The sequence below is a fragment of the Saccopteryx leptura genome, chromosome 6 (genome assembly GCF_036850995.1).
Source record: "Saccopteryx leptura isolate mSacLep1 chromosome 6, mSacLep1_pri_phased_curated, whole genome shotgun sequence".
NCBI lineage: Eukaryota > Metazoa > Chordata > Mammalia > Chiroptera > Emballonuridae > Saccopteryx > Saccopteryx leptura.
Genome location: NC_089508.1, coordinates 76921438 through 76946930, shown reverse-complemented (window position 1 = coordinate 76946930; position 25493 = coordinate 76921438). Strand labels below are relative to the sequence as shown.

General features: G+C 44.9%; 1 protein-coding gene and 1 non-coding gene across 2 annotated transcripts; one reads left to right on the top strand and one right to left on the bottom strand.

Annotated features, from left to right (window-relative positions):
* Nucleotides 1–879: 879 nt before the first annotated feature.
* On the bottom strand, nt 880–23650 carry TGM7 (transglutaminase 7). The gene is made up of 13 exons (XM_066341599.1): nt 23516–23650; nt 16347–16529; nt 15426–15671; nt 12822–12940; nt 11215–11343; nt 10949–11126; nt 7892–8030; nt 6477–6580; nt 5849–6091; nt 4341–4667; nt 3375–3535; nt 1556–1689; nt 880–1295 (listed from the first exon to the last, which is right to left on the bottom strand). The coding sequence occupies exons 1-13, from the start codon at nt 23523–23525 to the stop codon at nt 1136–1138; spliced, it is 2133 nt and encodes a 710-aa protein (XP_066197696.1). The 5' UTR covers nt 23526–23650; the 3' UTR covers nt 880–1135.
* On the top strand, nt 15104–15230 carry LOC136377934 (small nucleolar RNA SNORA25). The gene has a single exon (XR_010746537.1). It is a non-coding gene; the product is annotated as a small nucleolar RNA SNORA25 (small nucleolar RNA).
* Nucleotides 23651–25493: the final 1843 nt, after the last annotated feature.

The following is a 25493-nucleotide window of genomic DNA, read 5'->3' as shown; positions in this document are numbered from 1 at the left end:
AAAAAGGGTGGGAAAGGCTTAATCCTAAAACCAAGCCCCAGGCTACAAGGATCCTGCCTGCCCACAGCCCACAGAGACACACATTAATATCACCTGGGCAACGGCTTCCATGTGGGCAGCGCCATCTTTAACAAAGTGAGCATAATATATTTCATCTGCCCACTAGGAGCAATCGGTGATTTAAAACAATTTTTTTTATTGAATTTATCAGTAACTTTTGTTTGTTTCTTTTCACTTTTTTTTCCTTCAAATTATCTAGAATAAGTACAAATGATCTTGAGTACCATGGGAAGAAAATACACAAGAGTGGCTCCCTGTCCTTACAATACCAAAAACGATGCAAAGGGAGAGAGAGTTTGGGGCCAGGTAGGGTGACTTGGAGAGGATGAAAGATTAGGGGGAGTAAGTGAGTGTGGGAGGAAAAGGGGAAGCTAGGGTCAGGGAAAGTGAGGGCCTGTTTTGGGGAGCAGCTGGCTGTGAAGTGCTTCCAAGTTGTCCTGGGGCCACACTGAGTGGGCCCTGCCCAGCTGCCCCTATGCTCTCAAGCCAGCAGCAGAGAAGTCCTTCTGGGTAGCTCTTGTCTAGTCTCTGTAGCACCAGTCACAGTCCTGTCTAGATCTGCCTCTGGCCTCTGCCTGTAGCCTAACAGTTGAAATGGAGAGACTGTGATTATTGATTCCAGCCAGGTTGAATTAGAATAATCATGTTGGCTTATTTTGTGCATGGTCCCTTAAAGGAGAGAAGACAAAAAGAGCAGCGAAGGCCCAGCCACACAGCAGTCAGCCAAGAGGACAGGCTGATAGCAATAAGGAGTTTGTTGGCACAGAAGAGAGAACACCAGTGATCGATCAAAGACATCTTTATTGTCTCTTCCCAAGATGCACAGTGGTTCTAACGGAGCTTCACTAATCCCCAGGCAGATAGGGAAGAGGAGTGAGAAAGGGCAAAGATAACACTATACCTTCAGGAGTAAGGTGGGGCAGGGAGCTTGCTTGGGAGGTCATGAGGGAACAGGGGAAGGACTGCAAGAGGTCAGGCAGAGCATCAGGAGGGCTGGGTAGGACCCGGGGAGGGTGAGGGGGTAGGAGGGCACCAGGAAGTGGGCCAGGGTGGGGGGGAGGGCCCAGGGGGTGTGCTAAGAAGCCCTGGCTGCAGCTACAAAGATGTCCTTGTAGCCCTTAATCTCCTTGACTTCATCGCTGCTGATGAGCACTTGCAGCTGGCGAGGTCCAGCTTTGAAGGGGTAGAGGTTCAGATGAATTTGGATGATGTGTCCGGCCACTAGAGTCCCAAGGCTGAAAGTAAAAAAAGAGCCTGTTAGAGCCTTGAGGAGTAACCGCTGGGACAGGTAATCTGATTTTTCCTGTTGGTTGATAAACACCTCCCCCCTCCCAACACCACAGAGCCAACCTGCTCTGAGAAGGGTGGGAAAATGGGTATACAGAGGCACCATTCAGGAGACAGGACCATCCTGTGGCTCCACAAGGAGCCAAGGAACCCCTTATCCCCCTTATCAGAGACCAGCGTAAGACAGGTGAATGGCAATGGTGCTTACTCATTTGATATCTGCCCACGGATGAGGCCACTTCCCTCTAGCACCATCGTGCAGTGACTCAGAGCCATGGTTTGGGTGTTGGTGAAGGTGATGTGGACTCCCAGCACCTTGCCCACTTCGGCCCTCTCAGATACCTGTGAGGAGAAAAGACAGGGATATTGTGGGCAACTGATCTCATTTTTGCACTATAATTCAGTAATCTAACTCCCCCAGCCCTCTGCTGACCACCAGGGACTGTTTATTTAGAACTAAGATATTGCATTTGGGAGAAAAGAATATGAGCTAAGAGTATTTAGGGTTAACATCCTGGCCTGTCTTAGGAATAGGTCACTATCAATTAGGAATTGGCAACAAGCTGAAATCTATTTTCCTTTCCGCCATTAGGATGGCAATTAGATTTCAATTTAAGGGCTAGCTCCAATCAGTTAGTCATGACTACTAAGAATGCTGTGTTAAAAAGAAACAAGCCACCTGACCAGGTGGTGGTGCAGTGGATAGAGGGTCTGACTGGGACATAGAAGACTCAGGTTCAAAACCTCAAGGTTGCCAGCTTGAGCACGGGCTCATTCAGCTTGAGTGAGGGGTTGCTGGCTTAAGCATGGGATCGTAGATATGACCCCATGGTCGCTGGCTTGAGCCCAAAGGTCACTGGCTTGAAGGCCAAAGTTGCTGGCTTGAGCAATGGGTCACTCACTCTGCTGTAGCCCCTCAGTCAAGGCACATATGAGAAAGCAATCAATGAACAAATAAGGAGCCACAATGAATTGATGCTTTTTATCTCTCTCCCTTCCTGTCTGTCTGTCTGTTCTCTCTCTTTATCACACTTAAAAATAAAGAAACATGTCCCTTTTACTCTAATGAGGGTTTCAAAGAAGAATGGGTAAACATAACTTTGGAATCCAGCATAGTCACACAGATCATTCCCAGGTCCCTTACTAATGGGGATTGTTCAATAACCTACTTGGCATCTGATGTGTTTGTATCTGATCCTGTTTAAACCAGGCTTCAGGTAACAGTCGGGGTTCTCACCTAGGCACCAAGCTGTCTGCCCTTGTTTGTGGAGGCTGCCTGACATCACTTAGCCTGACAGCATGCTCAGGTGAAAACCATCAGATGGACAGGTGGTTTATAACAGGGTCACTCAATTCTTGTTCTGGGTGGAGATGGGGTATGCTGTTGGGAAACCTGGTGCAAAGCCAGGTTGGGACTAGGCATAGGGCAAGTCTGTCAGAGTGGGAGGGAATGGAATGGAAGGGAGGCTTTAGGGAAGGAAACCCTAGAAACGGGAGTTGGAGAACATCCTGCCCTCCTCGGTTTATCCTTCTTTCATCGGTATATTCCTTCTTCATCCAATGGCCTTGACAGCCACTCAAGCTCTCAACTCAAAATCTGAGGCTCCCTGTTCATTTGTTTCCCTCTTTTTTGTCACCCCATCTTATCAGCGGTCACCTTTTGAATTTGACTTGTGGTATCTCTCATATCTCTCCTCAACTCCATCTCCCAGTGATTGCCTTTCTTGTATTTGCCTCTGCAAAGCAATTTCCCTACTTAAAACACTGTCATCTCTATCTCATATCTCTATATAGTTCTTCCTATATCTTATGTTCCATTTGCATCTTCTGTAAAATGTCACCTCTGCTGGGAAGGCTTCATGCCCCGCCCTGTGCTTTGCACAGAGCACAAAAGTCCACACCATATTGCACTTTGATCATCCATTTGATGTTTAGACAAAGACTGTCTCTTTTGCTGCTGTACCCTCAACCCCTGGATTGGCTGAGTCAGAGGGCCCCTGGGTCCCATCTGTGTCCAGACACCTTACCTCAATAGATAAGTGGGGAGGCTCCAGAGAGATATCTTTCAGGACCAGTATGGACCTCTGTGTCCCCTCCACCTCAGCAATGCCAGACACGCGAATCAGCTTTTCATCTGTCAGTTTGTTTCTATAATTGTCGTAAGGTAGCAAGAGTGGCCATTGTATCTCTAAGCACAGACAAAAGGCATCTTGAGTCTGGGGAATGGGTCTCAGAAAGAGAAGGCAGAGGAGGAAACATGTGTGAGAGGAAAAAATAGTTTAGGTGTGAGACTAAGTGTGTGACTCTAGGTGGGTGTGTGAAAGTGTCAGTGTGTGTATGTAGGAGAGATATAGCAGGCTGACCCTGGACTCTAGACGGGTGTGTGAAAGTGTCAGTGTGTGTAGGTAGGAGAGATATAGCAGGCTGACCCTGGACTCTAGACGGGTGTGTGAAAGTGTCAGTGTGTGTAGGTAGGAGAGATATAGCAGGCCGACCCTGGACTCTAGACGGGTGTGTGAAAGTGTCAGTGTGTGTAGGAAGGAGAGATATAGCAGGCCGACCCTGGACTCTAGACGGGTGTGTGAAAGTGTCAGTGTGTGTAGGTAGGAGAGATATAGCAGGCTGACCCTGGACTCTAGACGGGTGTGTGAAAGTGTCAGTGTGTGTAGGAAGGAGAGATATAGCAGGCCGACCCTGGACTCTAGACGGGTGTGTGAAAGTGTCAGTGTGTGTAGGTAGGAGAGATATAGCAGGCTGACCCTGCCTATACTGCACCCAGAGGTCGCTGCTATGTTTCACCAGCTGCAATGGCATCAGAGATAGAGCACTTGGCATTCAACCTCCTGCCAACAGCAGCTTCACTGCCAAGTGTGTGTGTGTGTGTGTGTGTTTTGGGGGACTTAGGGGTCTCTGTGTGATCTGGCTGGTCCAGCCCAGCTCTATTCATGGCCCGAAAGTTCCCCTCCATATAACTTTAGAGGCCTCATACTCACCCTCCCCAAAGTCCAGTTTCAAGTGCACTGTTTGCCTCCAGAGGGGCTCCCGGGTGCCGCCGTTGTGCAGCAGGGCCTGTGCGCAGAAGTGCACCTCCAGTCTGATGGGATCCCGGGGATGGGCTCTGTCTGTCATCCTCCTGGCATGCAGTTTCAGCAGCAGGTCCTGGCCCCACTCAGGTGTCCTGGCCAGCTGAAGCTGCAGCTGTGCTGGCTGCTCCCGAAAGACCCCAGACCCCAGCAGATCCAGAAAGGGTGAAGAGGCCCTTCTTGAGCCCAGCATTTTCCGGGATGCCTTCATGAACACAGACCGCTCCTCAGGGGATCCTGGCAGAAAGCAGAGACAGGAAAGACATCAGTGGGAGGGGCTGAGGGAGCCAATGACCTTCTTTGCGAGACAAGCTGCTGGATAATTCCCAGCTCCCCTCCTGAGTCCCTAAGCACAGAAATGGCTGTGTCAGGAGGCAATACAGCATGATGGCCGAGAACATGGGGATTGGTGTTGCTTGGTGCTGGGATTAAATCTTTTCTCCATAGTCCTTAAATTTCTCAGTGCTCAGTTGTGTCATCTATAGTCTGGGGCTATTTCCTTGCCTCTCAGAGTAGCCAGAAATTTGGGTTGAATGCGTTGTTCTTGGGCATCAATATTGCCACTGTTATCACTATCATCATCATCAAAGTCAGAGGCTTCTCTCCCTCACCAGCATCCTCACTTCTAAAATATATGCTCAAGCCTTTCAAACAGAGCTTCATCTCTTGCTCCTAGGGGCTACTCAACATTCAATCTTAACCCCAACTCAACCCAAACTGTGCACCTTTCGAGAACATTTACTGTGCACTAGAGGCATTGTGCCAAATAGTTTCTGTGTGGGAACTCTTTTATCCCTCACAGCAGCCCCCTGGGATACTATTAACCCATTTTACAGATGAGAAAGTGGAGGCATGGGTGTGGTAAGAATGTGTCCAGGCTTACACAGCTAGGACATAGCAAGCCCTTGATTAGCACTCCAGCATCCTGAACCCACCCTGGCCTTTGCCATAGGGACATCTACGTCCTCCCACAGACCCAGGAGGCCTTTCCCTTCTTGTGCATCTACCTCTCTCCTTGCCGTCACCCCCCACTGCCATGACAGAAGGAGTCTGGGATGTGGCCCTAGGATAGAGTTGCCAGGTAAAATCAAGGACATTCAATTAAATTTGAAATTCAGATAAACAACAAAAATAATTTTTAGTATAAGAATATCACATGCAACCATTGGGACATACTTATAATAATAAAATATTTATTAATCTGAATTTATCCGGAATTCAAATTTAACTGGGAACCCTATATTTTTATTTGCTAAATTCAGCAACCCTGTCTGGGGCCACATGGCCAGGGGCCAGGAAAGCCCTGAGCATTTGCTGTGAGGAAGTTACTAGGTTTTAACATGGGTATCATCCCATTGGGAAACACACTAAGGAGGTTAGATCCACCTCCCTCCCCAAATCTCCGGGGCACCAGGTACCTTCTGGGTACTTGTAGAAGTTGGTGACGTCCTGGCGCTGGCCTGATCCCACCATCTTGGTGCAGATTTTCTTCCCGACGGAACTGGTGTTATGGGCCAGGATTTCCTGGGCCTGGCCATCCCTGAGGAGCCAAATGACTTCATCAGCATTCACCTCAGCATACACAAACGGCGTGTCATAGGGCAGGTGGATCTCCCCTTCCCTAATGGCCTTCACGGAGGCAGGGCCACAGCAGAACAGTCCTGTGCAGGGAACAGTTGCGGACAGTTAACATGGACGCTGATACGTGGACCAGGGCGGCTGGTCATGGTTGTGAGGCGTAGGGAAATGGGATAGGGAGGAGTAGTGGCGTAAATGCCAGTTCCCAGTAATTCAGCCACCCTGTGAAGTGGCAGTTAGCATCATCTTCCCCACCATACAGGCGAGGAAGCAACTGAGAGGAACAGTGACTTATCTGGGTCACCCAACTGTCAATACCAAAGTCAGACTCCTGATTCAACACCGTCCCTGCACTGACTTCGGGAAGGACAAAAATACCTTTTCTCTCTAACCTCTTGCTCATGTGGTCAGTCACCCTGACTGGCCTTTCCCCAGAGCCCAGACCCTTCCAGAGTGGTCCTCACTCACCACTGCTGGTTTGCTGGGGAGTGGGATCCAGAACCTGCCACCCGTTGTATCCTGGTGGGAGATCTTTCCGGATCATCCAGCACTCATTCCAGACATGGAAATTCCTACAGAAAAGAGGAAGATGACAGGATTCACATGTTTACCAAATTGGCTAGGTATGAGAAACGGTACTGAGTGCTTACTATCACTGTTTCTTCTATTTTATTTTTTTTACTTTTTATTTGGAAGTAATCTTAAGCTTACAGTAAAGTTACAAAACTCATACAAAGAACACCCATATACCCAATTCACCGACTGTTAACCATTTGCCTTGCTTGCCTTATCATGGCTTTCTTTCAGTACAGATATGGAGATTATATCTTTTTTTTTTTAATTTCAGCATATATTTCCTTTGAATAGTGATCGTCCCTTTCATAATCGTGTACAGTTATCAACCTCATACATTTAAATTGATACAATACTTTAAATATTTAATTTACTGCCTACATTTCTATGTTGTCAGTTGACTTGATAATAGTTGTCCTTTATAGCATTCTTTTCCACCCAGTCCAGGATCACACATTGCAGTTACGTGTCCAGTATTCCTTGTCTCCTTTAATCTGGAACGGTTTCTCAGCCTGTTTTATTACAATGAAATTTGAATAGAGCATTTGTTGGTTTTCCCAAGTGGCCCTCATTTTTGACTTGTCTGGTGTTTCCTCGTGATTAGATTCAGGTTGTGCTTTCACAGACAGAATTCTACATGAGTGATATATTCTTCTCAGATATACCCCTGCTTCTTGAATCTGAGAAGTTTCAGCCTCCAGAGGAGCTCAGAGAGGGACAACAGCTAGTTCTTAACACAACTCAAAGGTCTTACCTGGAAACTGGCTGGTGAAAAGGAAAACCAGGAAATCAGATATGGGATAGAGCAGAGGAGAAAGGAACCAGGGAAAGAGACTAGAGATACAAAAAGCAAAGGACACACAGAGACACATACACAGGCCTGCATGAGGCATGCATATATACAAGCAGAGAGGGAGTGAGGCAAAAAGAGGAAGAAGTCAAGAGAGACTGAAGGAAGAAGTATGCGGAGGTAGCCTGTCTAGGCTTTGCCCTGACAGAGGAAACCCAGAATGTGTAAGCAGAAAGACCCAAAATAAGAATAGTAAGATAAATGCAGATTTTGAGGTCAGTATTCAGAGGAACAATCTATTGAGCTGGTTGTTGGCTTCAGAATGTTATCCCGTAGTCTTCTATATCTGAAATGAGTTTGATGTGATGACTTAATTAGCCCAGTCTGCTGGGTTGGGGGCTCATTCTCTGAGCATCAGCAACAACATACAAAGCAACACAGCCTCACAGCTGGAGAAACCAGTTGTTTCTCTACCCTACTTGGGATAGAGCAGAGATCTGTTTGAGACAGTGCCTCTTACCATATTTTGTCTCGTTTCCAGGTTGACAGAATTTCTGCATTTTGGTCATAGTAGGTGTCTATGGTCAAGTTCCCATCCACGCTGTGTGCAGAATGGAAATTGGAAACAACACGAGTTGGCACCCCTAAGCATCTCATTACTAAAGAGAAAGAAAGCAGAGAGAATCATTGAATTCATTTCAAGCTGAATCACTGGCATCCCAGGTATACTTTCTCACTTTCTAGCTGAGGAAAGACAGAATGCCAAGATTCTTGCAGATCAATACCTGTAACTCCTTCATCCTCAGAGCCCCACGCCCAGGCCCCAAACCTTGTTGCCTACCTGCTCTATCTATCAATGGTCTCCATCCCACCAGGGTAAAAAAAATCATTTGGGGTCATTTAAATCAACAATTAACAGCCCTGGCTGATTGGCTCAGTGGTAGAGTGTCAGCCTGGCATGTGGAAGTCCCAGGTTTGATTCCTGGTCAGGGCACACAAGAGAAGCAACCTCTTGTTCTTCCCCTCCCACAGCCATGCTCGAATGGTTTGAGCAAAGTTGGCCCCAGGCACTGAGGATGGCTCCATGGCCTCAGCCTCAGGTGCTAAATTAGCCTAGTTGCCAAGCACCGGAGCTGTGGCCCAGCCAGGCAGAGCATCACTGGTAGAGGCTTGCTGGGTGGATCCCGGTCCAGGTGCATGTGGGAGTCTGTCTCTGCCTCCCCGCCTTTCACTTAATGAAAAATAAAATAAAATAAAAACAATTAACAACTCAGTTTATCATTTAGGGTTTTCCCACTTATCAGCTTTCAAAATTAAAAATAGAGAACCTACAACATTTTATGATTTGAAAGAAAATTTAAAACTTTAGTTCTGTGCTGTGGCTAGTTTCAGAAGGGAAGTGGTGTGACCTTCAGAAAATGGCTCAACTTGTCTAGGCTTTATAAAGTCTCCTTGTATGCAAAAAAAAATAAGGAATTGGACCAGTTGATTATCAGTCCTGAAATTCTGGATCTGCAATTCCACTGAAAGACAAGGGTTTGTCAGGGGTAAGAAACAAATCAGAGAATGAATAAAAGAGCAAGTTAGACTTAGAGAGAAAGAAGGAAGATACCAAAGACAAAGGGAAGCTGCAAGTACAAGGAGCAATGACCATGTTTGTTAAGGCAACAGTACCCTCTTGTGGTTGTCTAGATAGTGTCTAGATAAAGCTGAGGAAAGGTTTCACCGATCTAGTCACACAAAGCCAACATCACCGCGATCCACAACACCACCGCCATCACACACACACACACACACACACACGCACGCACGCACACGCACACGCACACGCACCCTGCCTAGGACTAGGTGAAATCAATCAAGAGCCAGGTGTGACCTAAGCCAGAGATGTGAGGAGTTTAGAGAGGGGTTTACCCGACCCCTCTCCTGCTCAGGAGGAGCAGATGGCACCTACTGAGGTTGCTGGGAGGATTACAGTGCTTTGAAATGTTAAAGGACTATTGAGATTGACCAATCTTTTTATTTCAATTCATTCAAGAGCCCCAAAGATTGCCACCTGTCTACAATCACCTGTCCACTCCCAGCACAGCTCCCGGGCTTTTCACAAACCCTTAGCAAGGATGAGAGCTAGGACACAGCTGCAGGTGGCCAGAAGCAGCTGCACAGGAGCAGCTCTGCCCATGCTCAATGGCCCCAGAACGCTAGGGCCTGGGAGTGGGAACAGGTTCAGAGGTGAAGCAAGGACACAGACCTAGACCTTCTCCTTCTCATCGCAGGGTCTAATGGCCTGAGCCCTCCTCATAATACCTGCCTAGCCACCCCAGGGTAATGTTTTTTAAATTTTTGACAGAGACAGAGAGAGTCAGAGAGAGGTACAGATAGGGACAGACAGACAGACAGAGAGATGAGAAGCATCAATTCTTCGTTGTGGCATCTCGGTTGTTCGTTGATTGCTTGTTCATTGATTGCTTTCTTATATGTGCCTTGACAGGGGGCTACAGCAGAGTGAGTGACCCCTTGCTCAAGCCAGCGACCTTGGGCTCAAGCCAGTGACCTTGGGTTTCAAGCCAGTGAACTTTGGGCTCAAGCCAGCGACCCTGAGCTCAAGCTAATGAGCCCGCACTCAAGCTGGCGACGTCAGGGTTTTGAATTTGGGTCCTCTGTGTCCCAGTTTGATGCTCTATCCATTGCACCACTGCCTGGTCAGGCCCAGGGTAAATTTGACTATACTAAATGCTGGCACAGTTCTGAGTATTTCCAATGAAAACAGATGAGGAACATAAACTCACTTGATTAGAACACTCAGATTTAAACTTCTGCTCTGTTGGCAGCACCTACACAGAACTGCCAAGTTATTCTGTCCTCTCAGAAAAATTTAAAACTTTGTTTTTGTCCCCTGTCTCTGTCCTTCCCATTCTGTGCTTCCTCATTCTCCAATTGACGAGTTCAGCCAACAAGTATTGAGCACCACAGTGTCACAGGAGTACAGAGTAAGGTCCTCCTGCCTTGCACTGGGGAAGACAGGCAGGCATCTCAGTACTTTCCATCTTTCCTCATCTTTACAGATATTCTGATCAAAGACTTTGCATGAAATTGCAAATAACTGATCATGTATAAAACATCAATGCTCCTTAAGGATAGTTAGCAAAGTAGCGAATCTCTAATTGTAACTCCTCAAGACCCTCTCTAAAAGTATTTGGGAGCCGCCAGCTCTGCCTACAGGTAAGATCAGCTCTCCCAGACCATCTGCTTACACTTCACACTTCCCCCAACCTGTCGCAACTCCAGGCTCACCTTGAGCTAAGAAGCTTGAGCAGGTTGCAGAAAGAAGCTCCACCAAGGAGAGTGTGCAGTGATTGCAACAGGTCAACCTCCCGCCTGGGTAAATGTGCAGGATTCCTTGAGACTACCGAGCATGCTGATTAAGAGCCGAGTGCCCACCACTCACTCCCTACTTGTGGGGCTGTGAGCAAGCCATGGTTAACTCATGTGAAAATAGAGATATCAGAGCTTGACCTCAAAGGTGTATCATGAAGATTAAATGAGTGATTCTGCATTTCTATCTCCCCTCACTCACCAGTGCACATAACAGCTGCAAAGACCCAGCACTGTCCATACTTGACAGGCTGCCTGCCCCTGGCCGACCACTGCCGTAGGATGGCCACGCTGCCATTCCACTCCAACGGGCTGACTCCCAGGGAGTAGTCCTCTCCCCAGTTCCCCTGTAGCACGCCACTGTCATCATTGCTGTTGATCTATAAAAGACAGATGGGTGGGTTTCCCTAGTGCCCAGGGGAGGCTCAGACCACCCCCAGACAGGAGCAGGGAAGCTTCTATCCTCACCATAGCGCTTATCACCCTGCAGACGTACACCACGTCATTCCTCTGGGAGTAGTCTTTGGACGGGTTCTCTGAGAAGTACACACTCTTGTTCAGGATCTCAAAGCAGATGTCTATGATGTCTTCTTCAAACTTCCAAGTGATTGCAAGGGAGAGGTAAAAAAAAAAAGAATGTCTAGAATGCTGAAACTTCAAGTAAGCAACTGACTTTTAGGGAAGGTGCGTTTAGGGGTGGGCTAAATATCAGAAAAATTTCTGCCTTAACAGAACTTATAAATCAAAATGAGAATTCTGAAAAACTGACCCGTGTAGCTCTGATGGAAAATTCAAAGAGAATTCAAAGAAATGAAAGGTCCTCATTGACTGAAGAGATCAGAGAAGGTTGATGGAGCTAGTGGGCTTTGAAGGATGAGGCAGACAGGGAGAGAGCAGAGTGAGGTCTTGGAGGATGGTAGGTACCAAGGACAGGGGCTTAAAGGTTCTCATTTCTGGAGGACTTGTGGGAGATCAGGTGGATAAATATAGGGCAGGGTGTGTGAGCAGAGGGTGAGGAATGTGAAGAACCTTCAAATGAGGTAGAGGATTTAGCACTAATGTTGTCAGCACAACAAACGCCAGTGAGGCTCATGACATTCATTTACAACATACATTTGTAACATGTCACAACACTTGGCTGCCAAAGGCACCGGTATTTGTCTCAGTTTCAAAAAATTACACAAGTTGTCCGAGTTGGAGAATGGGGAAGCTGGTCTTCCCTCAATAAGCCTCCCTGCTTCCCCTGACTTTTCCCTCCTGGTGTATGTGGATAGAGAGAAACTATACCAGTGTGGTTGGTGGTTGCCCAGAGCCAAAGTTCCCCCCTCTGCACACTGACTGGTTGATGTTATTGAAGAATTGCTGTTCATTTTTTTCAGTTCTGATAATGTGTTGTGGTTCAGTTTTTCAGAGTCATCATCTTTTAGAACTATAGTCTAAATTATTGCTGGATTAAATAATATGATATCTATAATATGCTTTGAGAAAAATCTAGTGATGAGGTACAAGGGTGGGGGGAGAGTGTCGGCCAGGGATCAGCAAACTTTTTCTGTAAAGGACCAAACAGTAAATATTTTAGGCTTTGCAGGCCAGAGGGAGTCTGTTTCAACTCCTCAGCTCTGCCATGGTAGCACAAAAGGAGCCACAGATGACACTTAAAATGAATGAGCACAGCTGTGTTCCAGTAAAGTGGTATTTATGAATGCTGAAGTTACAACTTCATATAATTTGCACATCACAAAATATTTTTTAATTGTTTTGTGGGCTATGTGAAAACAGACAGTGGGTTGCTTCTGGCCCATGGGCTGTAGTTTGCAAACCCTTAGTATAGATGAAAGAGGATCCACCACAAATTGATCACCATTGAGGCTGACAGACAGGTTCATGGAGGCTCACTATAATAGCCTGTCTACTTTGATTATGTTTTAAGTCTTTCATAATAAAATATTAAAAGTTAAAAGGGAAAGGCATCTCCTTCCTTGCGCCTCTCACTGGATGAAGAGTTGGTGCAGCACCACACACCCTGACTTTTGTTAGTGGCCACTTGTGAGCCCACCTTCCTGGGATAGTGTTACCTGCCCGAAGTTCCAGGACCAGGAGCTGATGAATCTTTCATGACCCTTGTACACAAAGCCATAGTCCATCATGATATACTCCTGCAGCAGTATTTCACTTGGCAGGTAGACGTCATCTTCTGAACAGTTAAGAGGAGTAAAGGGGGTAAAACCCCAAACCAAGAAAACAAAGTAACAAAAATGAAAAACCGTAATGAAGGTATCTTGCTGGAAAAAAGAGAAGCAGTGGGTTGACGGCTGTAGAAATCAAGAGTGGACCCCTTAAAATCTACTCTGTGCTTTTCTAGAGGCCAGAGATATAATCTATACTTTTAAAAAATGATGATTATCTTCTCCTGATTATAAAAGCAGAAAGCTTGTTATAGAGATTTAGAAAAAACAGAAAATGGAAAGAAGACAATGAAAATCATTCATTCCCATTCCTACAGACACTCATATTTTGGTGTATTCTGGCCACTCTCGCTGCACATATACAGTGTGTTCATAAAGTCATGGTGCACTTTTGACCAGTCACAGGAAAGCAACAAAAGACAATAGAAATGTGAAATCTGCACCAAATAAAAGGAAAACTCTCCCAGTTTCATACCTATTCAGTGCAGTTCGATGTGGGATCACGCACAGATTTTTAGGGCTCCTTAGGTAGCTATCCCGTATAGCCTCTACAGACTTGTCACTGACCGATGGCCTACCAGAACGGGGTTTCTCCACCAAACTGCTGGTTTCCTTCAACTGCTTATCCCACCGAGTAATGTTATTCCTATGTGGTGGCGCTTCGTTATAAATGCACCGATAGCCCTGGCCGGTTGGCTCAGTGGTAGAGTGTCGGCCTGGCGTGCAGGAGTCCCGGGTTTGATTCCCGGCCAGGGCACATAGGAGAAGCGCCCATCTGCTTCTCCACCCCTCCCCCTCTCCTTCATCTTTGTCTCTCTCTTCCTCTCCCGCAGCCGAGGCTCCATTGGAGCAAAGTTTGCCCAGGCGCTGAGGATGGCTCTGTGGCCTCTGCCTCAGGCGCTAGAATGGCTCTGATTGAGGCAGAGCGACCCCCCAAGATGGGCAGAGCATTGCCCCCTGGTGGGCATACTGGGTAGATCCCGGTTGGGCGCATGCGGGAGTCTGTCTGACTGCCTCCCCGTTTCCAGCTTCAGAAAAATACAAAAATAATAATAATAATAATAATAAAAATAAACACGCCGATATTCATGTTGCACTTTGGTCACGGATTCGAATTTAGCAACCCACTGAACAGACTGAACTTTCCTCTGTACCGTCCACATCTCGACTGGCATGGCTGTATACACAGTGTTATGTCATCATCTGCGCATGCGCACATGATGCCACATCATCCTACAGAAACTGGAAGGGTTTTCCTTTTATTTGGTGCAGATGTCACATTTCTATCGTCTTTTGTTGCTTTCCTGTGACCGGTCAAAAGTGCACCATGACTTTACGGACACACTGTATGTAATACAATTACCTATCACATTGTGTTCCATCTCCTAAGCCAGTGGTAGTCAACCTGGTCCCTACTGGGCGTTCCAGCCTTCATGGTGGGTGGTAGTGGAGCAACCAAAGTATAAATAAAAAGATAGATTTAGGCCCTGGCCGGTTGGCTCAGTGGTAGAGCGTCAACCTGGTGTGCAGAAGTCCTGGGTTTGATTCCCGGCCAGGGCACACAGGAGAAGCGCCCATCTGCTTCTCCACCCCTCCCCCTCTCCTTCCTCTCTGTCTCTCTCTTCCCCTCCTGCAGCCGAGGCTCCATTGGAGCAAAGATGGCCCGAGCGCTGGGGATGGCTCCTTGGCCTCTGCCCCAGGCGCTGGAGTGGCTCTGGTCCCGGCAGAGAGACGCCCCGGAGGGGCAGAGCATCGCCCCCTGGTGGGCAGAGCGTCGCCCCTGGTGGGTGTGCCAGGTGGATCCAGGTCGGCGCATGCGGGAGTCTGTCTGACTGTCTCTCCCTGTTTCCAGCTTCGGAAAAAATCCAAAAAAAAAAAAAAAGATAGATTTAACTATAGTTAGTTGTTTTATAAAAATTTATTCTGCCAAACTTAGCAAAAATCCGACATAAAGTACTTGGTAAGTAATTATTATGATATGCTTTAACTTGCTGTAACTCTGCTTTATACATTTTATAAAGTAAAGTTACTTCCCTACTTATAAATCACCATTACTTTGGAACCAGTGGGCGGTTAGAAAATTGTACTACTAACAGAGATACAAAAGTGGGCGGTAGTTATAAAAAGGTTGACCACCCCTGTAAGCCATTTCACTGAACATCACATCATGTAGGTCATTTCAAAGAGAGATTAGGGGACCCAAACCTGGAGCTCTTAATGCTGTGACCTAAGATTGAAGTTCTCCATAGGATGTTATAGACACTCAATAGTGCTATGTTTTCCTGAGGAGACAGATATAACATAATTTTTTTTAAATTACACCATGAACATTTTATCATGCCACTAAAAATTCCTTGTAAATATGATTTTTAGTGAGCACAAGGTAATGTATTGCATAGATATGCAGCGTGTTCGCTTCTGGGCTTTCTAAGTAGAACCTTACAGAACGCTCCCAACGGATCAGGTTAGCATTACCACCTGTGAGCAAACTACCTGTGCTCCAAGGGTTAAAAAGCAGGATGAAAGTCCCCACTGGGTAAGTCACGCTGTAACCCTGGCCTTGAGAAAGCTGTATCTTCAGAGAGTAGGAGCCAATGATTGCACTGGCTGGCGTGAAAAGGGCGACAGAGAGTGAGTTGGAGTTAACGGTGAAATCAGAAGCACTCCAGACATTTCCTTGTTGGGTCTGGGTGAGTGAAAAGGTGGCCTGGGTTCTTGGCAGCTCCATGGGTGCTGGTCCTGTGTAGGAAAGAATGACCTCAAGGTGAGGCTCAAAATCTGTGATGTGATTCCTTGTGGCCTGGAAGGGCCCTCACCTTCTCCCACCACTTGCTAATCCTTTTGCTTTAAGGTTTTCACTGCCATTGGGTGTCCTTGGACAAGCCACTTACTGATAAATCTCTGGGCCTCAGTTTTTTTTATCTGTAAAATAGGATCATAACAGTACCCACCTGAAAGTCTTGTCACAAGGATTCAATAAATTAATATGAGTGAAGTTTAGGACAGTGTCTATAGTGTGTTTAAAGGTTGGTCTTTATTATCACAACTTCAGTTTGCTGAGTTGACCAAATCTTTTTTTTTGCTCTTAAGGATTTTATTTATTGATTTTACAGAGGGGATGAAGCGAGAAGTATTAATTCATAGATGGTTTACTTTAGCTGTTCATCACTTGCTTGTCATATGTGCCTTGAATGGGCAAACCCAGGGTTTTGAACTGGCACCCTCATTGTTCCAGGTCAATGCTCTATCCACTGCACCACCACAAGCTAGGCCAAATATTTTCCTAACAACAGTAATAAGGTGCTGAGCACTAATAGGGTCCTGGGAAATCCCAGGAGAAGAAAGGAAGAGTAGCTCAGAAAGGAGAGGTATGGGCCCCACAGGCAAAATTTGCCTTGAGGCGGGTGAACTCACCAGTCTCAGCCACGAAGGTGATGTGGTCGGTCCCCAAGTGGAAGGGCCGATTGAAATGCAGTTGGAGCGTGAAAGGCTGGCCCCTGCGCACGATGAGCCGCTTTAGGTCCATCTCCTGTGTGTGATGAGCCTTGTTGTTCTTGGGGCTCTGCAGGTCGACAAACCTGAGCTCTAAGGCTGCCACTGGGAGAGAAGGGGGCACAGGTCACTGCCCAGCTGTGTTCCCTGGGCTCTGCGTCCCCTGACACTTCTCAAGCATTTCTGTGGCACCTGGCTCTGACTTAAGTAAGATTCCTGTACAGATCTTAGGTCTTCTGTCACCCTGCTCTCTGATTTCAGGACTCAGTCTCAGCAAGTAATTCAGCAGGCCCTGGTCAGAGAATGGAAGGACAATGATCCTGGTGACCTCTGTACCCAGACCCGGAACCACAGTGCTTGAGAATTAGAGTCCCAGAAAAACAAATCATTTCCAGATAACTGAAACTTAACCCTTCCTCATACTGTTAACCACTCATGTCGACAATGTTTCTATAAGTTACTCTGTTATCCTGCTGATAAAAGAAAGGGCAAGTTAGAATTGTGTATGAATTAAGTCTCACTGAGCTGACTGGAGGCTGGGACCTCAGCTACAGGCCAGTCCCTGCTTTAGGATACTGGGCAGGTGGGAGCCTCAGGGTGGGAGGTGGGAAGCGTTTTTATTTCTTGCTTCTCAACTATGTTCCCAGTGTATGGGCTCACTTTGCTACCCTTGCTGGTGGTTTTTATTGTCTTCCTAGCAACAAAACTCCACTGGGTCTTTTTCCCTAGCAGTACATTAATTTATCTCAGTGGTTCTCAAGCAGGGAAATTTTGTCCCCTAGAGAACATGTGGCAATGCCTGGAGACATTTTTAGTTGTCACAACTGGGGGAAACCCTACTACTGGCATCTAGTGGGTAGAGGCTGGGGGTGCTGCCAAACAGCATCCTACAGGAAAAACTCGACTTGGCTCCCAGTCATGATGTAAACTGTGGGTCATAGTCAAAAAGTTTGAAAGCGTCTGGCCTAGATCCTTTTGGAAACTGGTTACATATCATTTATTCTTGAAGGTCCTGACATTTTCATATCAAGACCTACTGAGCCTTCCCAGAAATCCTGTCCACCTCATACATAGTGCCCAATGGCCATGCCACCCTGAAAGATCAGATTCCCAAAACAGGCAGTGAAGAACATACTTCCACCGGAAGGATCAGCACCGGGGGCAGCCTTTTCTTGGCTGCCGTTCACAGCTGAAAGCAGAGTCCCTCGAGGCATTTTCCCTTGACCCAGGCTAACTCTGGTATTCCTACCTCATAGGTTGCAGTGCACGGAGAAAACTTGTTCTCCATTGGAGGCTCAGGTTTTCTTTTTTATTCCATTTAATATAATTATGTTTTTGGCTCACTGAATTGCCTTTCATGTCAGGGAGACAAGACTTCAGGGAGCCAAAGGGAGGGCCTTGAAGGGAGCAGGAAAAAAACCCCAAGAGGATCAGGAAGAGGTTCAGCAAAGCAAGAAATCAAGCAGAATCAATTAGTAAAAACACGTCAGTACCTGCAAGGCCTTCTTGACTTGGGCACTGGCCTACCTGAGTTAGTAACAGGTAAGAGGAGAGGTAAGTCCTGGTCACATGATTCCTGGTTCTTGATGAATACAAATACAAAAATATAAAAAGGATCAAAATATATTCCCATGTATTAATAGCCTTAAAAAAAAAAAGGCCCTGGCCAGATTGGTTAGTTAGAGCATTATCCCAAACTGCAGAGGTTACCCGGTTCGATCCCAGTCAGGACACATACAGGAAGGAATATATTACAGATGGATGTTCCTGTCTTTCTCGCTTCCCTTTTCCTCTCTATCTAAAAATCAACAAATTTAAAAAAAAATAAAAATAATTTTTTTAAAACGGCTCTCTTAAAATGGCTCTCTTTACCTGCAATGAATTCTGAGATGCAAAGCTCTTGCCCTATGAGACCAAAACCTGAGACTTCTCTGCTCAGGTTTTATCTGTGGAGGGTTTTATCTCTCCCTTTGAGTCCTGGCTCAGAGGTAACCACTGCACAGGAACTTTCGTTGATCATTAAAGATGATGCCCCACCTCCCACCCTACAGTCACTTGCTGTCTCAACACCCCCTTTATTTTCTGCAGAGCACTTGAATCATGTCTAGTATTAGTTCCGTGGGAGAAGAGTCCTTGGTCACCTTCTCACACCTGCCTAGAATGAAACATAGTTCCTAATTGCTGGTAATTACAGCTAATGTTCTTACTTAATACTTCATGTCAGGCACTGTCTGAAGTGTTTTACATGACTTAAATCATTTGCCTACTCACAACCTCTCTCTATAGGGGTGTTATATTGTTCCTAATATGCAGGAAGTTGCAGGGCAGAGCTGAAATCCAAACTCAGATGGGCTGGCTCTAGAGCCTGCCCCCTAATCTTTCACAATCTCCTGCCTCCCCTGTCGGTGGTTAGAGATGTTTGCTGAATATCCGTGTGTGCATGCGTGAAGGAGGAGAATGACCTTGCAGCAGGGCAGTGAGGCTGTAGAGGGGCAGAAGGAGAAGAGCCAGTGAGGACAGCAGAGCCAAGACCTTGCTGTTGGCTTCAGTAGTAATATGCACACCTATCCCTGATGGAAGAATAAAATTTATAACTTTCTGGGGGCGATTTATCAATATTTATTACAAAATAAAAGAAAGCCTTAAAACACAGATACCTTTGAGCCATAAATTCCTCTCCTAGGAATTGTTCCTTAAAATATCATAACTTGTATACAAAAATGTAAGGATAAGGATTTTGGTGCAACCTAAATCTCTCACAATAAGAGCTGAGTACACAAGCTTTATTCCTCTCACCTTGATGTAATCGACAAAAATAACAAAGAATATTGGGAAATAATTCATGAGATATTAAAAAGCAACATAAAAGACTAGAGAACCGTATGTTACAGGTTATTTTTAGATGGGAAATTTCTCTTTCCTTTGCCTCTGCTTAAACACGTACTGTTTTTTATTTAGGGGAAAGTGTGACTTTGATTAAAGGCAGGTTTTTGAGCAGGAGTGGCATGATCAAAGCTGTAGTTCTGGATTAACCCAGCTGTGGTATGTAGCCCAGACCAGAGGGAAAAAAGACACGCATGGGAAGGGCAGTGAGAGCTCTGTTGCAATCATCTTAGGCAAAAGGCTAATGAGGACCTCAACAAAGGTGCTGGCGAGAAGAGAGGGACTACTGAGGTCCTCAGGCATGTGGCAGGCTAATAAACAGCTAGTTTGGATATAGACTAGAGCAGGTTAAAGAATCCATTTTCAATAACGTCCTAGGCAGTCAGGCTACTGGTGAAGGACTGGAAAGCTCCAGGTGGAGATGGCGAAGGGTGAGTCATACCCAGCAGCCAGCAGAGAGCGTTGGCACCTCAAATGTCAGATGGACTCAGCTCCTTCCCTTCTCCTGCCTTTGTCCCTATATTTAGTCCAGCTTCTTGGTCAGTGTCTTTTTCTTTTCTACTACTTATTATTATTGTCAATTTGGGCCTTTAATGAATAACCATTTTTTTCATTTCTTCTTTTTTAAAAAATGAGAAAGGGTCCACCTGTGTGAGAGCATAGAAAGATTCTTATGTGATGAGATTGTGCAGTATTTCTGTGCCCCTGTAAGTATGCAAGAGTAAAAATGTTTTATCTCCCAAAGGTTCAAGGCTAAATTCCTTAGTCAAGCTTTCAAAGCCCTCTACAATGTGGTCCCAACATCTTATCCCCCAATGGAATAAATTCTGCTTCACCTGTGGCTCCAAATAGATCACAGTAAGCTCTCTACTTCTAGATGGTTCCTGACCTTTCCCCAATCTTTACATATCACTCTTATAACCATTCTTCAAGAAAAACTCAGCATCCACTTCCTCCATGAAATCCTTCCCAAACACTTCAGAACATAGAGGTATCTTAGCACCTATAACAATAGTTTTATATGTAGCTAATATTTACTAAGTGTTATTAAATTCCAGGATGTATATGCATTACTTCCTATACCTAAAGATACTCAACAAGATATTATTAACTCCATATTACAAATGAGCAGACAGAAGATCAGTGAGGTTAACTTTCCCAGTGTCACCTACCTAGCAGGTGTCAAAATTGTCACTTACATATGGACAGTTTGACTCCAGAATCCAGCTCTTAACTTCTGGCCTGTGCAGCTGCTCTGGAGATACCCAGCCCGCCCCCTCTTTTTTCCCATGCTTTATTCAAATGAAAATGTAATGAAAAGACCTAAGAGGAGCTGCTCTGGTGGAAGAACTGGAGAGGGGAGGGTCCCTGGCTTCTAGGTAGAGGCCTAGGATTCCTAAGAACATGGTGAAAACCACAATTCCATCTCAGATCACCTCATCCTAAAATGCCAGCCTGTCAGGGCAGAATCAGTACCAGGGCACACCTGGTCTCTCCCCCTGCTCTGCAATTTCTTAGACTCTAAACCACTTATTTATCTGTTAATCACTAACTGATATATTTCTTCTTTGAAACATAATTTTCATTTAATGTTGTCTACATAATTAACTATTGTTTGATTGTTTACACCCAGTACTCAGCAATTCAAATAGCTGCTGGCAAGAGAAATATGTTCCTATGCCTTGGCTGGCTGGCTAAGTGGATAGAGCATTGATCCGGCATATGAACAACCAATGGCTCAATTGGTTCGAGCGTGGCCCCAGGTGCTGAGGATAGCTCAGTTGGTCTGAGAGCATCAGCCCCAGGCACTAAAAATAGCTAGGTAGTTGAGCATTGGCCCCAGATGGGGGTTGCCGAGTGGATCCCAGTGGAGGCACATGCGGGAATCTATCTATCTCCCTTCCTCTCACTTTAAAAAAGAGAGAGAGAGAAACGTGTTCCCAGCTGGCTACCCAAGTTAAATCTTTAGGTCTTTTGCAGAAAATATAGCACTGGATTAATATCCATAATATATTAAAGTTTTTATAAATATTAAGTCTTGCTATAATCAGAGAAATGAAAACTAAAACAATAATGAGGCCCCATCTTAAATTCATTCAAAAAATATATTTAAAAGACTCCCTATAACCTATTTTGTGAGAGTATATGGAAATGGACTGTCTCATATGGTGGGAGTGAAAATTCATACAGACTTTTTAGGGAAATTGGTTGATATTGAAGGATAGCAGGAGATGCCATCCTAAAATATGCTACTTTGGCATAAAGATTATTTTGAGCTGAAGGCACTTGAGAAGAAGCAGATACAAGAAAGGCTCTCTGCCCTCCCTGCATTTGCCTGAAAGCAAGACATAAATTTGCAAATGTGTCCTCCCTCTCCTCTCTAATAGAAAGAAATTAGTCACCAGAGAGAGCTCTAGATTCTCATCAGCCCAGGAAAGCACCAGAGGAATACACATAACAAACTATTAACTAGCTTTTATCTTCCATTAGTTTCCCCTCATATTTACCTTCCTACAATTTGCTGCCCTAGAAATTCAAAGTCCTTTTCTTTTGTCTTTCACTTTTCTAAAAATTAATTGTTCTTTTGTTAAGATGCTATATAAGCCCAAGTTCTAACCACTCCTTTGGGTTATTCATCATTGAATGCTTCTATGTGTATGTGCAATTTATTTTTCATGTATTGCTTAGTTAATGAAAGTATAGTATTTTAAAAGATACTATAACATTTTAGGCTTACTGTAATTGGGGGAAACTGGGGAAAAATACCCTAGAATTTAGTGCAAAAATACCCCAGAATCAAATGTCTGAACAAGCCTCTTGAGCCTTCTCTACTAAATTCTGGTTTATATTAAAATACCATGTACATCTCAAATTTCTAATAATTTCTATGCTGTATAATTTATTATTTTTTATGAATTTTTAAAAAGTTCAATTACAGCCTGACCAGGCGGTGGCGCAGTGGCTAGAGCGTCAGACTGGGATGCGGAGGACTCAGGTTCGAGACCCTGAGGTCGCTAGCTTGAGCGCAGGCTCATCTGGTTTGAGCAAAAGCTCACCAGCTTGGACCCAAGGTCACTGGCTCAAGCAAGGGTTTACTTGGTCTGCCGAAGGCCCGTGGTCAAGGCACATGAGAAAGCAATCAATGAACAACTAAGGTGTCACAACGAAAAACTGATGATTGATGCTTCTCATCTCTCTCTCTGTTCCTGTCTATCCCTCTCTCTGACTCTCTCTCTGTCTCTGAAAAAAAAAAAAGTTCAATTACAGTTGATATTCAATATTATATTAGATTCAGGTGTACAGCATATTGTTTAGATATTTATATAACTCACAAAGTGATCCCCCCAACAAGTCTCGCACCCACTGACACCATATATAGTTATTATAATATTATTGACTATATTCCCTATGCTGTCCTTCATATCCTTGTGGCTATTTTGTAACTGCCAATTTGTATATCTTAATCCCTTCACCTTTATCACCCAGCTCCTTAATTCCCTTCCCACCTGGCAGCCCATTAATTTGTTCTGTATATCTATGAATTTGTTTCTGTTTTGTTTGTTTGTTTGTTTCTAGATTCCACACTATGGTATATAATTTACAACACAAATTTTAAAAATATGGAACCTTATGTTGAGTGCCCTTTCCCAGCAGGCCCCAAGCGTCTGCCAGGCTGGCCCACCCTGTTTTTCTCATGCCCGGCAGTAGAGCAGCAGTGGTTCTAAAAGGAACTTAAAAAGGGTCCTGAGCTCAGAAGGCAGAGCAGCATCTCTGTAAGGGGAGCTGAGAGCCCGAGGAGAAACTGGACCAGGAGAATGGTCTAGTTTCAGAGAGGTGGCCTCCCACAGCTCCAGGGTTAGCCCCAGAAATAGCCTCTCAGGCATCGAAGGCACAAAGGGGTAAAGGTGAAGGTCTTATGGGCCCCCTTAGACTTCCCAACGTCATTCCAGTCCCAAGATGTTAAAGAAAAGATTGTCCACAGCTTCAGGGTTAAACTGAATCCATTCATAAGAAAATGAATGACTGTATGATTTGTGCCCAAGGTCTGAACGAAGGTAAAGAAATGGGAGAAAGGAGCCAGATTATACAATAAACTACCGGCATTGAAAAGATAGAAAGAGAAACCTTGTTATCTTTTCTGTTAACCCTCTACCTTCTCCATACATCTCTCCTCTCTTGACTCGGAAAAGTTAGGTTCCCGTACTCACCCTGCTTCATCTTCCTCCTTCTTCTGTCAGCCAGGGCCCTTCAACTAATAAGTATTAAGAGTCTGGACTTAATTGCCTTCTGAGATTTACTGTCATCTGACTAGAAACTTGTCTTCAGTCCTGAGTAGGGTGGGGCTGCCATTTCCTCCTCCTCCTCCTCCTAGTATTCCTCCTGCTGTTAACTTTCCCACTGTTCCGGGTGCATTTTAGCTTAAAAAAACAGATGTTTCTAAAGCCTAAAATTAAAAAAAAAAAAAAAGTGCTGACAGATTTGCTTCTGTCGCCTCCTTTTTAAGCTGAGAAAACTCAAGTGTCATGGAAGGCAGAGCTTGGTTTGGATCTGTTCCTTTGCACCTCTGTTACTTCAGGCCTTGGGACTAGATTCACTCTAAACCAGCTTGTTCTGGTGTTAGGCATCACTACAGTGTGGAGGCTGGAATAAGGGACAGAGCTGCCCTTAGGAAGGTCATCACAAATGGTCATCAAAATGCCTTTGAACACAGTTCATTAGGACCCAGAGACATTTGCATTCTGAAGAAAAATTAAGTAAATTGAAATAGTGAATTATTATTATTACTATTTTTAAGTGAGAGGAGGGGAGATAGACAGACTCCCGCATGCGCCGTGACCGGGATCCACCCAGCAACCCCCATCTGGGGCCAATGCTCAGATCAACCAAGCTATCTTCAAGGCCCAGAGCTGACACTCAAACCAATGGAGCCACTGGCTGTGAGAGGGAAAGAGAGAGAGAAGAGAGAGAGGGAGTAAAAGAGAAGCAACCTTTCGCTATTCCTGAGTGCCCTGAACGGGAATGGAACCCAGGACATCTGCATGCCAGGCCAATACTCTACCACTGAGACAACTGGCCAGGGTAAAATGGTGAATTATTATGATTAAAAATAAAGTATGGTAAAATTTCCAATGACAAGGGGAAATGCCCATAATATGTTATCTGGTAGGGTGTGATGGGGGTAGGGGATCAAGATACAAAAATAACGCAGCTTATCCCAATGGTGTAAAAAAATGTTAATTATATAGATAGATATATTTTTAACAGATGGAAGCAAATACCAACTGTGATTGTCTAAAGGCAGTGAGATTGTGAATGATTGTGGTTTCCTTATTTATACTTTTCTGAATTAAAAAGAAATCCACATTGAGAGAATAAGATGTCAGAGAGGAATAAAATATTTTTAAAAGAAAGTGAGAAAAAGGATAGAAACACCATGGCTGGAGATCTGAACATGTGTATTTGACCAGCTTTACAGTTTAAACAGAGAAGCAGAAGTATCTAGTCAACACTTCTGGAGGAAGAAATTAGTTTGATAAAAGAATAGCGCTGCAGAGAAAACATAAAGCTCTTGACTCATTTGCTGGTCATTGTCAAAAGTATGTAAGAGGTGCCCAAATCCCTGTGTGACTCATAGAGAAAATCTCTGCATCCAATGTAACCAAAGCTTTCTGTCACATCCTCTGCTTTTTTAGAAGATGCTGAGTGTATTTAGGAAATGGTCCTCAGTTGTATGTATTAAACCCTCTCATCACCAAGTGTTTACTGATCACACTGGCTCAAAAAAGTAACACTTGGGTATTGGTGTAAGAATTTCTTTAATAGAAATAGATGCTCTTTTGATGAAGTCAGATTTTTTTTTTAAAAAAACAGCTCTTTGTAATAAGTCTTAAGTTATGTTAAAAATCGTTTTTAGCCTGGCCTGTGGCGGTTTCAGGTTCGATCTAAAACGCTGAGGTCGCTGGTTTGAAACCCTGGGCTTGCCCGGTCAGGGCACAGACAACAAGCAAGTAGCAAACAATGAACAACTAAAGTGAAGCAACTAGAGTTGATACTTGTTGCTCCCCCACCTCCTCTCTCTGTAGAATCAATCAATAAATCTTTAAAAAATAATTTAAAAAATAAAAATAATTTTTAGTCCTGGCCAGAGAGCTCTGTTGGTTAGAGCATTGTCCCAAAGCGCAGAGC